Genomic DNA, 14,917 nt, shown 5'->3' with positions numbered 1-14,917 from the left:
GCCTCATATCGGCAGATGGAGAAGGTTTCTAAAACGTGTGCCAAACCTTGTAAAGTACATTAAGAGAATCTTTACTCCTTCATACATGCAAACAGTCACTGAGAACCACCATCACGAATAGGAGACACAATCTCCCCCCAGGCTTTTTAAATTCAGCGACTGCAAACAGAAAAGACTTTCTCTCCTCAGGGAAAAAGGAAGTCGTGCTTTGTCTTTGACCTCCTGAGAATTTTTATGCGTACAAAAAGAGAAGAAAACCTGCTTCTCATTTTGTCCTTTCCTCCCCTCTGTATCATTTTCTTCCTCTCGTGCACAGGCAGCTATATTTTCCCCGGGATCACAAGCGTTGTGAGGCAGTGTGCGTCTGTGATGTCGGGGCTTGAAGGGTAGAAAACAGCAGGTGTGCTCCTGACTTTCCTCAGGGGTCCTTATCTCTTTTCTCTGGCCAGGGTTGGCTCAGCAAACTGCTCGGAAGCTAACTTTCAGGCCTGCCAGTGGGCAAACAAAGAGACGTGCTCCAAAACCATGAGAAAAAACCCCCAAAACAAACAGAAAATTGCACATAGGTTTAAAAATTGCAAAAACATCTTTACTCTGAAAATCAGTTTAGTTGTCACACATTTACAAGACGAGAGTATTTATAAAGTATGCAGATTCAACTCTGCGAACTGCTCTGAATAGTGACTTACAGCCATGAGGGCGTTTTCATTCACATAGTCATCACCTGCTTTAACATCAGTTATGTTGATACAAGGCTCTGTTTACTACATCTACAATAAAAAGCTTTATGCTTTATCCAGACACAAACAGTATAAAGAAGAGTATGAGGAGGGGGGAGGGGGGGACAAATCATATCCTCTTGTATTTTACAAACAAATCTGAGGAGTGGAAAGCGATCAAAAGTCAGTCTCTGATCTCAGCTCCAACAGTTCATATTTCCAAGGCTCACGTGCTGGAGTCCCGTCTCCCTCCCTCCTGCTTTGGCATGCGCTTGGGTTGACAGAAGATACAAGCCGACCTTGCTACGCTGTGGGGCCGCGACCTCCTCCGGACGCCTTTGTAACACTGCAGGGAAATGCCCAACTCCTCCATCATGGTGCTGAAGGACTTGCACTGCCAAAGAGAAAACAACAAATGCTTTCCAATACAGTCATTTTGAATTCTGGCCATGAATGAGAAGTCATCAAACTGCCGCAGAATAACTGGATCAACTGGGCAAATCATAGATACAGCATTGACACTTTACTTTTTCCATTTTTTTTTACTGGGGGTTATATTATAAGATTCAGTCGGTGTTTCCAGTCAGCTCAAAAGTAAAACCAGCCAAACACCAGGACTGAGAAACGCAATTTTATACAAAATAGTTTAAACAGACTTGTTGTCTCATCGTAAAAAAAAAATCCAATTACACAGACAAAAGATGAAGAAGAGTCTATGCTGTGCCACATACTAATAAAGGGAGCTGTGAATTCCTGCTGTAATCATTTTAAATGACCAAAGAGAGGAGCGTCTCATTCCATTCAGCAGAATAATACAGAGCATCGTATTCATTCATCTTCAATCATGTTTATTGTCCTTTTCAGTTTTGCTCCTCCAGAGGGGGTTGCAAACGACATTTATTTACAAAATTATCATTCACAACACAGAGTCATCACATTTTTATCTGTTGGTTTTTAGCACCTAAAGACCTTGGAGGATCTCCTTCTTTCATCCTCAGGCTTTGCCTCAGGCTTCTCAATTGAATTCAGCTTCCTGTAGGATTTCCCACCAACACCAGTAAATCTGAGTATCAGTGAGCAAACCTACCTGATATCAACCTCTGGTCTTTAAGTCGGAGAAAGAGAAGGACACTGAAGATTTAATGCTCATATCGAAACTTGGTGCAACTCTAAACTACAACCTACGATCGGGAACCAAAAGGAGGTTTTAACTTCAGATCATTTTAATGTCAATCTTTCAGCAGCACAGGTGTAACAGTTGAGACTCTTCGTAAGACACAAACAAACTCAAAACATCCCGTCCAAACGGAGCAGTGCAGAGTTCTATGTTAGGCGCTGTCTCTGGGTAGGGAGGGTTTTTGGGTTAGAAGGGTCTAAAGTTAGTTATCATAAGCACATAATTGAAGGGTGGCTGCATCTCAGAGGTTTGTATCTTAAAGTTATTAATGGCTGTTAAATTTGACAATTTGCGCATTGCCACTTGGAATGTGAAGGGCCTGGGTCATCCAATTAAAAAGAAGAAAATATTTTCTGTGCTGAAGTCCAAACAATTCGATGTGGTGTTTCTGCAGGAGACACACCTTTCTGCTGTAGAAGCTGAGAAGTTATGTAGAGACTGGGTGAGCCATGTATATTACAGTGTAGGAACCAGTCAAAGCCGTGGGGTTTTAACACTCATAAATAAAAAATTGCAATTTAAATTTGTTCGGCAGATTAAAGATACGATGGGTAGGGTCCTTATAGTAGTGTCAGAGATACAAGGTCACATAATTATGCTAACAAACATCTACGCTCCAAATGGAGATGAGCCACAATTTTTCATAGACTTAGAGGTAAAAATGCAACAGGCTGGTAACTATAAGGCTATAATTGGTGGGGACTTTAATTTAATAATGGATCCGATACTCGATCGTAGTAGTACCATAGCTACCAGGATGCCTAAAGCTACCCTGGTAGTGAGACGCATGGCTGAGTCTTTAGGTTTGATAGATGTGTGGAGGATTTTAAACCCCAAAGGAAGGGACTACACCTTTTTCTCAGCTCCACACACAACTTTTTCGCGAATAGATTTGTTCCTTATTTCCAATGACCTTTTACAGTCAGTAATGACTTGAATTTCCCTCGGGATCAATAAAGTATCTATCTATCTATCTATCCATCATGTCATGCTCCATTGGCAGTATTTTAGTTTCGGACCATGCACTAGTTAGCCTGGAGGTCCAACCTTTTAGTGACAGGACTCGAATGCCAAGGTGGAGATTTAATTCATCCCTATTACAAGATTCTGTGTTTAAAGAGGCATTAAGAGGTCAAATTAAGATGTATATTGAGACTAATGAGCCCACAGCGCCCTCTGCGGGGACGGCCTGGGAAGCTTTGAAAGCGGTGCTGAGAGGCTTCGTAATTCAGTATGCTTCTCATAAGAAAAAAAAGAATATTGCAAAACAGAGTGAACTTGAAGACAGAATTAAAAAGGTTGAGACCAACTTAAAAAAACATTTTAATGCTAATGACCTTAGGGTTCTAACACAGCTCAAATATGAGTATAATAGTATCTTGTCACAGAAAGTTGAATTCTCGCTTTTCAGAATGAGACAAAAATATTATGAATCAGGGGATAAGGCTGGTAAATTACTGGCGAACTGTTTAAAACAGAGAGAGCTAGCATCAAATATTTCAGCCATCAGAACAGAGGAAGGTGAACTTAAGGTCAAATCTGTGGACATCAATAGTATGTTTAGAGAGTTCTACACAAAATTGTATACAGCTGATCACCAACATAATGGGGAGTGTATGGAGACATTTTTGCAGGGATTGGATCTTCCCAGGTTGTCGGACTCACAAAAAAACGAACTTGATCGTCCAATAATCAGGGAAGAAATTATTCGGGTGATTAAAGAGCTGCCGAGTGGGAAAGCCCCAGGGCCGGATGGCTTTACAGCCGAATTTTTTAAATGCTACGCCTCTGAGCTAACACCACTACTCCTGAGTATGTACAACGAGGCATTTGAAAGAGGGCAGTTACCAGATACCTTATCAAAAGCTATAATAACGCTTATTCTGAAAAAAGATAAAGACCCCTGTGACTGTAAAAATTATCGCCCAATCTCCCTTATTCCAATAGATACCAAGATCTTGTCCAAGGTGGTAGCTAATAGGCTGGAGAAGGTCATGACTTCTTTAGTACATGAAGATCAGGTGGGTTTCATTCGCAAACGTACTTCGGCAGATAACATAAGAAGGTTTATTAATATTATGTGGGCACTCTCAAATTCCAATTTGCCAATTGCTGCTGTTTCACTTGATGCTGAAAAAGCGTTTGATAGGGTTGAGTGGGGATATTTATTTAGGATATTAGAAAGATATGGCTTTGGAGAAAAATTTATTAAGTGGGTGCGTTTATTATATAACCGGCCAGAAGCAGCAGTACAAAGCAATGGGTACATATCTTCATATTTTGAGTTAGGAAGAGGCACGCGCCAGGGTTCCCCTCTCAGCCCTCTGTTATTCTGTCTGGTAATGGAGCCCTTGGCAGCAGCGATCAGGGGGGATGGAAACTTCCCAGGAGTGGTATATGAAGGCTCTGTCCACAAATTGTTCATGTACGCGGACGATATTCTTTTGCTGGTATCTGACCCTGTGATGTCAATGCCAGCATTGTTAAATACAATTAATAGCTTTTCCAAGTTTTCAGGATATAAGGTAAACTGGGATAAATCAGAGGCCCTCCCCTTAACAAAATTCTGTCCCACTACATTCTTCCAGGCAGGCAGATTCAGATGGCCCAAGCAGGGGATGAGATACCTCGGTATTCTCTTCCCCCCTTTATTGGAGGATATTATAAAAGTGAACTTTGACCCTCTCATAGAGAAGTTAGGTATTGATGTAAAACGCTGGACATCACTATATCTGTCTTTATGGGGTAAAGTAAACACCGTCAAAATGAACTGTATCCCCAGGATCAACTATCTGCTTCAGTCTCTCCCCTTAGAAATTCCAGGCAGTTACTTTAAAAGATTAGACATTATGTTTAAGGAATTTCTCTGGAATGGAAAGAGACCACGTATGAACATGAAAAAATTACAGAGACCAGTCAATGCTGGTGGTCTAGGGTTCCCAAATGTGCTATATTACTATTATGCATTTAGTTTGAGGCATCTGGCGCACTGGGCATTGCCCCCACAGAGGGCCCCACCATGGTTCAGTATAGAGCAATCTGTATCGGCTCCTCTCCCACTGCTTTACCGTCTGTCCACTAAACTGTTAAAGGCTCACCCAGTTATATCTCATCTTCAAAGTATATGGAAGAAGGTCTCAGGGCTGATAGGGTTAGATCCTTACTTAAATGAATCCTCCAGCATTTGGCTGAATCCTAAGTTGAAGATTAATAAAATAACATTTTTTTGGAAGGAGTGGGTAGACAGAGGAATTTTTGCATTAAAAAATCTGTATAATGGTAACTCACTTCATTCATTTGATGACCTAAAATGTAAATATGACTTACCTAAATCCCAATTCTGGAGATATATACAACTACGTCATTTATTGCAACAGACTTTTGGATCACACCCTCCAAGGTCAGCGGAGGAATTGAATAGAGTTCTTAAGGTGTTGGGAGGGGGTCATGAAACAGCTAAATATTATAAGATGGTAACGGAATATGGAGAAGATGGAGGTATCTCAGCACTTAGATTGGCCTGGGAGAGAGATTTGGGGGCATCTTTTGATGAACAGAACTGGGCTAAGATATGTGGCAACTCCCAAATGATGTCAAGAGACCTGAGGGTGAGGCTCATTCAATTTAAAATACTACATCGATTTTATTGGACACCAAGCAGGCTTTTTAGACTTGGCCTAAATGATGCAGCTACCTGCTGGAAATGTGGTAGGGAGGAAGGTACACTGGTACATGTGTTATGGTCATGCCCCATGATCAGTCAGTATTGGAGGAAGATTCATAGTTACATTGTCAATGTTATCAAAAGGCAATATGTGCTCTGTCCAAAACTTTATATTTTAGGGGACTGTACAGTTCTGTCTTGTCTTCCACAATCACTGAAATATTGGACACAGACTGTTATCATGACTGGCCGACAGATCATCCTCAGGAATTGGAAGAAACCTGGAGAACCTTCTTTTCAGGACTGGATGACTGAAGTGGGCAGAACTGCTGCTTATGAAAGAATGTCATATAGGATGCTGGACAGAACTGAAAAATATTGTCTAAAGTGGGATATGTACCTCGATTATATCCAGATGTCACAGTAAAGATCAGGCAGACGCGCAAAGATGTGGGTTGAGATGCAAGCCACCTCTGAGAGTGATTGACCCGTCAGGAGTAGGGGTGGGTGGGGGGTGGGATTTAGGGTGTTGATGGTTTGTACATTTGTTAACATATTGTGTATGTTGATTCTAATATCAGAAAATAAAAATTGCAAGTCAAAAAAAAAAAAAACATCCCGTCCGATTGCTGCCTGAAGAACTCTTTTGATCACACGTCAATCAAAATTTGGGATCATGGTTTTGAATGCTGTTTTTCTTTAAGTTGCTTAAATCGTTTTCTTTTTTTTGTTTTTTTAAATCGACAGTGCCATGAATTATTTATTCTTGTTGTGCAATAACTAGCGGTTTGAAAAGTGTTGCTTCGCACTAAATTTGAGAGATTTTTGTAACTTCATAAAAGGTCAGTCCAGGGGAGCAGTGAAGACAGTCTGTTTATCTCACCGTGAGCTCATCCATCATCACAACAGTTCAAGTGTCCTGCAGCCACTAGAAAGCACCAATGAAATCATCATTTTACCTTTGGCTCTGGCTCTGTTTGTCAGGGGACGTCTTAACCTGACACGATGATGTTGTTCTTTCACTGTTATCCACATTTTAACCGACCAAACCAGACTCCTAATGAGCTTAATGAGGAGGAAAATATCCCAAACCCATTGCCTATCTTTTGATGTCCCACAAGGCATTCAAAGTCAGCTTCGAAAGTGTACTCGAGCGCCTACTGAGGGAGACTTATTGAATAAAGAAGAACTCGTGGGCTTCGTGTTGGAAGGCTGCGGGCGAGAGAATCAGCTGGGCAGCACCGAGGAGCTCGAAACTGAACTGGAATGCCACCTTTTGCAAAGATCCTGAATTTTAATTTTATTTTGCTGGTAATAGACCGAACAGGGAATTCACACATTACGTTTTATAACTTGCAATTAAAAAAAAAAAGGTTTCCAGAGGGGCCAAGTGTTTTTAATTATTCATATTTTTTTGGCAATCACTGGTATAGGAGTTGTTCTCTTCTGTAGCTGAAATGTCTCCATGAAGATTTTTTAGGCTGTAGGACAAGTTGAGTTTTTTTCTAAAGCAGTGAAGTCTGTGAATTCCGCTACTGCAATACATCAAGTTAAATAGTATCGTTGAACCTTTTGTCTAAGCACAAAATGAAAACATTTAAAAAAAAAAAAAAAAAATTGACACTGTGCAGGGGAAGTGTGAGCAGCGGAGTACAGGATAAGGTACTGAAGGTGTTCAGGCGGTGGTGACAGGGAGCGGGGCAAAAGAAGGACACGTTGACTTACAAACCTATCATCTATGTATGAATGTGTTGGAAATGTGCTGCCATGGCTAGTCTGTGTCATCTCCCAGCAGCCTGCCGCTCTCCAGATCAGTGGATAAGGAAGTGCCGGAGGAGGAGGTGGAGCCTCGCCGCTGGAACTGACGGGACTGCACCCCGTAAAAGAAACAAAACGCCTGACACGAGCATGCAAAGAAAAGAATAACAAAGAAAGACAAAAAAAAAAAGAAATGAGAACAAACGTAAAAAAAAGGTGAAATAGTTTGATGACAATATGACTAAGAAATGTAAGTAAAGTAAATGTTACAATGATGGAAAGATCAATCAATCAGGAAGCAAGTGCAGACATGATCCAACGTTAATGACATATTAGCCTGTAAGGTTCCTTCATTAAAATCTATTACCGGTACTTTATTTGAATCTTAATTATATTGCGTCATGAAAATTGATCGGGGGACTTTTTTTGGTTATTATAATCCAAAAGTGCAAATCATAACAAACGTGTTTGGACAAATTAATTCTGACACAGCAAACATGAACTTCTGACCATTTTAATTAAAAGACGTACGAGTATCAAACAAAGAAGTTGGTGGCAATAAATGAGCATATACTGTCAGATTTCTCCTGGTTGTGATATGATACAATAATCTGGCATTATAATACACAATAATTATTCTGTTTTTGTGCACTGCCTGTAAAGCACTCACCTCCTCTATGTCGGCGTTCCTGCGGGCCTTGTAGATGAACTCCCCGATGGCCACAAACACAGAGAGAACCAGACCGGCAGCCAGGACGATGAAGATACCGCCGATGTTTTCCACGCCCAGAGCGTTGGCTTCCTTGTTGTCCTCCTCTGGACAGCCGTTACCTCGCCACCACTTCTCCTTCATCATGTGCAGCTTCCCCTCCTCCTGCAGCTGGAGGATGGCGATGGTCACTTTATCCCGGTAAGGTGAACCTGAGAGGAGAAGAATACTTGCTGTCTGTGTTTGCATTAAAAAAAAAACCTTCATGTTCCACATTTAGAAAATGCAGTACGGCATGTAAGCTCTGCAGAGGCAACGCAGGACCGTCTTTGTTTAAAGTATTTTAGAAAAGCATCATCCTTTTTCCACTTCACGTTTTTAGCCTTTGCTTCGAGAACAGAATTAACAACTGTGACAGGAACGTTGGATTATACATCTTGAGGATATGAAAATCTGTATTGGTATCGTTAATTGTTATTTAAAATATATCTCGAGTAGCACTACAGACCTGCACTCTGAAGTAAAACACATTTGTTCTCTTCATGTCTGTTCTATAGCTGAGCTTTCACTGATCCTGGTTCATCTTCATCTGAGGTGTTAAACTGTAAATGTGTAATTTCAGGCTATAATAACTATAAGAAATCGACATGACCTCCTACAATATACACACCAGGATGAACTCGTATCTGCTGCAGTATAAACTGATCTTGCATATTGTCGAAGCACTTCACCTTAGCCGAGCTTTGCTTAGCGATGCAGAACTAAGCCTTATATGAAAAGGCTTTAGCTCCAGCCTGTGAGAACTGAGAGGAAGAGGTCACAGACGAATGATGAGACTGTTCTAAGGTGACAGACTGGAACCATAGATGTCAGATATGAGGTGAGAAAAAGGCTGCAGGAAGGAGGGAAGGAGGAATAAGAAGTAGAAAACACATATCTGACAGGGAGGACAGCTCAGGGGAAGATCAGCTACAGGAAGGAGGGAGAGGAAACTCGAACTGAACAGGACGAGTCAGAGGGATGAAAACCCTCGGTAGCTATGAACAAAATCTGATCTCGAGTACTTGCAGGAGAAGTTAAAAGAGATGAAGGAATTAAACCACTTTTATTTGGTTTGACAAAGAGGCTTCTGCCCATTCAACTCCTCTAAATGTCTCACCACAATCCACCTCCAATAGACTCAGCTGTCAGCCCAGCGAAGCTTCGGATGCATCTGCCCTGAAGGCATCAGCCTCAGGGTGCTTAAGAGGTGTTCCTCTTCGCTGTGTTTCTTTTTAAAGTATGTCTTTAACCCGATTCTGAACCTGTGCTGTGGATAAAATCATGTCAGACACATCCAACAACAGAAGAAGGCAGGAGGTAATTGAAGGGAAGGAGCAAAGCCAGGACTGCAGAGCAGAGCGTCTGTCTTAGGATCAAGCCTGCATGTTCTTGCAGTTTGTTCCAGACTAAATTCAGAATAATGATGTGGGTGAAAACCACCCACAGCTCAATATCACACTGGACTGGATGAGCAGCACCCACTGCCCACTACGAGAGGGGTCAGTGCTTAACTTTCTGAGGATCTGTTCATTTTTCCATCTGCAGTACCGTGCTGCAGAGATCTTCCACTCTGTCGCAGAGCGTACACAGCAGGGCCAGAGGAGCTGACAGCCATCGGCTTGCTGCAGTGAGCGGCACGAGAGTCTCTGTTGGAGACAAAATCATTAGGAAAGTTATCCTTATGTCATGTCAGGGCTGTGAGGAACTACCTCATATTCTGTGTTTGAAGCTATAACAGGCCTTCATTACAAGCCGAAATGCCTCGCGGTCTAATTTGTCAGTAAAGTTGATCTTCATGCTTAAAGTGTTGCTGGAGCTTTTTGACCTCTTCAAGCCTTCCACTCTTCACGCACCCTGGTAGTTGGTGAAGTTGTACCAGAAAATCCCGCTCTGCTTCTCGAGCACATGAGCACGTTTTGAAATACTTTTTATCCGTTGTAAATCCTATTAGAAGTCCTTTGTACAGTTGTTCCCATCACCTCAGTCTACGTCTCGGTCTGCGTGACATGAGAAAAACGTGAGATAGTTCAATACTGCATGGAAATGGTGTGCAAACATGGCCATCAAGCTTAGGCCTTTGTGTATATAAGACATGAGTGAGAAAGTGTTACATGTGTACAGCAAATCATTGTTCTTAGTTTTAGTGATAAATTTTGTCTTTTTTGACTTTTGTGATGTGTTTGTTGCAAATGCTCATATTGTGATATCAACAAAACAGCTAGAATAAAATGATGACTATGTTAAAGATACTGAGATCGATGTGCATGTCTTTGTTATTACAAATATTAACTGGACAGATATTTGTTCGACTCCTCAGCTCCATTGTTGTGTCAAATAAATCACTGTCTCTGGAGTGAGTCAGACAAATAAGGAGGAGAATCATTTTAAGATGAAGTATAATATGACAAATTTAAAAAAACAAACACTCTTTTAGGGAGGATGAGGAGGAACACACGAGAGACTCAAGATGTTAAGAACAGCTTAAGTAAACATCCAACAGTACCGCCTGCAGTCCAGTGGGTTGACTTGCTTCCAGTTTGAGGGTTTTTTTTCAATCCGACAAACTGGCCGGAAATCTTACTTGAACATTTGCTCTGAACAGCTGGCAGAGCTTTTTAATGGAAGTGCATCAGCATGTTGAGGAGAGCAGCTCTGCACTGCAACTCCTGAAGAATGAAAATAGAAATTCCAAAAGAAAATGGGCTCTTGCATCTTTATTTACAAGGGTTCTATTAAAATGTGTTTCAATGTGAGTATTCCCACAGGAAGGAATCTGAAATGTGACTAATCATGTCCACTCAACAGACAAACGGAGAGTGTCAGAAAGCTCTTAAGAACATTTAGGACAAACTTCTTTTTCTGGTCAATATTGATAATTGCTGGATGAGAAGCATCGGTCTTATTCACAATTGTCTCAACTTTTAAAAATTAAACTCAGAAAGTAATTTATTCAGGCGCAGGATAGCTTAGCGGTGATGTCACGAGCCCAGCGTATAGAGGCGGTCGTCCCAGCTGCTGTGGGTTTGAATCCAACCTCAGCCCTTTGCTGCATCTCGAGTGTAAACAGCACTCTGTGTGGGTATTTGGACTCACGGGTGTGGTTGGTTAAATGTGTGGCGTTGTCCTCTAAGGTTGTCATTAGAATTTGGGGATTTGGGGATTTGTTTGATTTCGAAGGCGGACGAGATGAATGCAAAAAACACACAGAGCTTAAATTTACAGAGATTGAGTGTTTTGTTTGAAATCATTGCTTGTCCTGTTACCTGTGTGGAATACTTAGGACAAATGATTGCTTTGTTACAACAACAGAATGATACATACTGTATGCACAAGTGAGTTTCTCTGATTGACAGGAACGAGCGAAGATGGTGCCTCGGAGTAAACCTGAACCATGACACCACACGATGACCTTCCGCTCACCGATAGGTGTTCCCACTCCGTATCCCTTCGAGTCTATCAGACCTCCGATCTGAGTGAGGTTGCAGTTTCTCTGGCTGATGTATTCGATGCTGGTGGACTCCATCAGCATGGCGTAGTCGGTGGTCAGGACCCTCGTGATGCCCTCCCTGTTGTTCTTAACGAGTGCCGTGTTCTTCCTGCTGCTCATGAACGCCCACATCTTCTCGTAGGTGGAGATCTTTGATTTCTGCCAACGTTGGAGAGAAGTCGAATGCATTTGAAGTCACACAGGCTCCATGTTTTAGTGGCTGCACATACTCACACCATGCATGCACTTCTATCCCAAATAGTATCTTAAACACGTGAGTTTGCGTGCAGGACGTGTGGGACTCTATCTTGTGTGTGTGTCTTCTTGCTCAGTCAGAGAAAATGGGACAGCTGTGTTCTTAATCTCCTCCAGCTGATTCAATTTGTTCTAGCCATCAACACAGCCTGCTTCTTCCTATCCAGGCAGCCGTAATCACTGGCTGCAATCTGGGAGGATAAAGCCCTCCATGGATCACCCCTGCTGAGCCACCGGGATGCATGGGGGAGGAAGTGACAGCCCTGCCAGAGGACTTCAGCGCAGTGATACATTTTATGACTCAAACTAAAAAGTTAACCTATGCTTAAGTGACAAGACGCACACACAAGTGGCGTCAACATTCGTCTTCTTGACTCTACTTCCTCTTCTCAACTCTGGATGAATGTGTTTTAAATTAGACTAAATGTTTTAAACTCTTTAGATTCTTCCCTTTTTATGGGGTGTTTGGCAAAGATCCATGATGATGGTACTTTGACATTGACTCATACTCGCATACAGAGATAACGGAAACCTCTCCAAGACAACTTCTGACATTATCAAAGTAAACTATTTCTAAATAGAGATGATCTTAGTTTGGCTCACACATCAATGATTGGAGGAGTAACCACAGGCCTTAAACTGAAAAGATTTCAAACATCTTTATTAAGACCATAAATCATATTTGAGAAGTGTATATTCAGGTGGGAAGTTGGTGTTCTAGTATATAGAGAACGTATAAAGAGAATCTGGAGAGTATATAAAGTGTAGTCACAGTCAGTCCTACAGGCTAACATGCCACCATTTTTTGTTTAAACAGAAAATGCACAGGTTAATGGCAGCTGTCTTTTCATGCTCATGAAAATATTCACTCTCTAATGTGTTTATGTTCTTCAACCTAAAACGAGAGATTACACTTTATGACGACCTCAGCATCCGAATGTGGCATCAACAAAATCCTCACTTCTAAAATCGGTGTCTCTTATCTTGACTCATAGCTTTATTAAGCAGCAACATTAGTTTCACCTTGAAGAAGGTCATGGTGGATCCATCCCTCACTGCCCCGTATTCAATCCTGGTCTGCTTGGCCAGGTCGTCTGCTGAGTCGATGGGCGCATCCATTCGCTCCACGGTGAGGAAGGCAGCCAAGTTAGCCGTGTAGGACGAGATGATAATTAAGGTAAAGAACCACCAGATACCCCCGACTATTCGAGTGGACAGAGCCTTAGGCATCAGCTCCGAACCTGGACGTATATTAACGGGGGGGAGGAGAGGTTAGAAACAGATTAAAAGGCTAATACCAGAATTAGAAAAATGACTGTTTGTCCTCTAAAACATCAAACCATGACTATCATTTATATTCTAGCAAAGTAAAGTCAGAGACTCAGGTCTTTCAGGGGTTATCTTTAGAGCTTAAATCACACCAGTGTGGATTTCCAGCTGAGCTCACAATGATAAAGTGTTCACCTCTCGACACAGTTTGTGTACCGGTAATTTCTCTCTGTGTAGTAGTTCTGTTCTTGTTACAAAATCAAAAAAAGAACAGGCAGGCCAAACAAAAAAAAGGACACGTTGAAAAGTGAAAGACAAAAAAAGCTGAACATAAAGAAATGAGGGAACATAACGTACCAAAAAACGAAACAACAAATCATTCAAGTGAAGGAACAACGAGCCCTGTTCATTATGTTTTCTTATCTGTACAGAGAGAAAAAAAAAAAAAAGCAAAGACAAACTAATCGAAGGACACAATAATGCTGTTTCCCTACGGAGGAGACCTTCTTTAGTACTCTCTCTGAGTAAAAGACAGATTGTGGAGCATTGTTTACATAACAGTCAGTTATTCTCAGGCACAGAGTCCCAAGAGAGATCAAGGACACCAAACGGATAAATGACACAGCCCTCCCACATGTGGGCATGCCACCCGTCGCTTACATTACATCCACTGTAATACCTGCCTGAGCTTGTCTGGGATAAGATGACGGAATTTATATTCTGAGAAACGCCTCATCAGCAGGAAGAATGACGGTGTGGCTTCATTAGTAATCCGGTTCACATCAGAAAAAAAAAAAAAAAAAAGGTAAAGGCCTTCACATTGTTGGCATTAAGTTGAAAAATGTTGCGAGCTGTCACCACAACTTCTCATCTGAGTCATCATTTTGTAGTGGATTGTTGTTGTCAGGAGGTTTGTTGTTCGTCCAAATCAGACATATGGGACTTATCCAGCCCAAATCTCTCGCCTTACGGGAGGTCAACTCCAAGTGAATTGCAACATAATTCTTATGACAGGGCCTGTCTGCCAGTCGTTGGGAGTGGATCCAGGCTAAATGAAAAAGACATTTGCTGAAAATTGGAGGCAAGTATTGATGTTTTTGATTCGAGCAGCTTCGAGCAGCGTTAGTGTTGGTACAGATTTTACTGCTGGGATACCAGACAGCTCTTCAGCAAGACACATTGGCCTTTACAGACGTTGCTATTAGTAACACATTCAACCTGTGATGTTTGATATTTTAGGAGATATGTTTCCCATGACCTGAGAATCTCTAACTCTTGTCAGAGGTCCAGTATTTATGTCTTTAGTTCTAAAGAAGAAGTGCTGGTCAACTAGAACAACAATCAGGCTACTCGGTTTTCTTATTCATCTTCTATAAAGAACTCAACGGAAGGAGATGTGTCACAGAACCTGACAAAGAGCCCGCTCGAGGTTTAATTCTAACCAAGTATCTGTCGTGATGTCACTGCATTAATGAGACGTATTCTTAAACAATGATCTGTAACCTGTGTGATTTGATGGTTAAAAATCACCGTCCTGTTTTCAAATCAGAAACTGTTTTTTTTTTTTTTTTTGCATAAGACAACAAAAAGAATATTATCTTATTGTTTAACTTGTGGACAATAAGAACCTCTTCCACGTAGAAGTAATTACTCAATCCACACAAAAAAATATTGATTAAAATTTGACTGGGAGACAAATACCTTGTCTCATGAGAGCCCCAACTCCAAACCAGAAGCTGTTGAGTAAAGTGAAATTGTTCTGTATGAGAGTGGAGGATGGGTTGCATGGGTGAGGGTTGTACCACTCGTATGGAGTAAACCTGCAAAGACAATCAAA

The 14,917-nt window shown here is 41.5% G+C and overlaps 1 protein-coding gene across 1 annotated transcript in view; it reads right to left on the bottom strand.

The window, feature by feature from the left end:
• Positions 1-567: 567 nt before the first annotated feature.
• The window catches only part of LOC306831391 (rho guanine nucleotide exchange factor TIAM1-like), a 103,631-nt gene continuing 89,281 nt past the window's right edge, over positions 568-14,917 (bottom strand). The window contains 5 exon segments of the mRNA XM_079355479.1: positions 568-1,113; positions 7,989-8,239; positions 11,490-11,715; positions 12,835-13,052; positions 14,782-14,900. Coding sequence (XP_079211605.1) covers positions 946-1,113; positions 7,989-8,239; positions 11,490-11,715; positions 12,835-13,052; positions 14,782-14,900 — 982 coding nt within the window. The 3' untranslated portion in view covers positions 568-945.

The sequence above is a fragment of the Symphodus melops genome, assembly GCF_947650265.1.
Source record: "Symphodus melops genome assembly, chromosome: 11".
Taxonomy (NCBI): Eukaryota; Metazoa; Chordata; class Actinopteri; order Labriformes; family Labridae; genus Symphodus; species Symphodus melops.
This window is presented reverse-complemented; position numbering and strand designations above follow the sequence as displayed.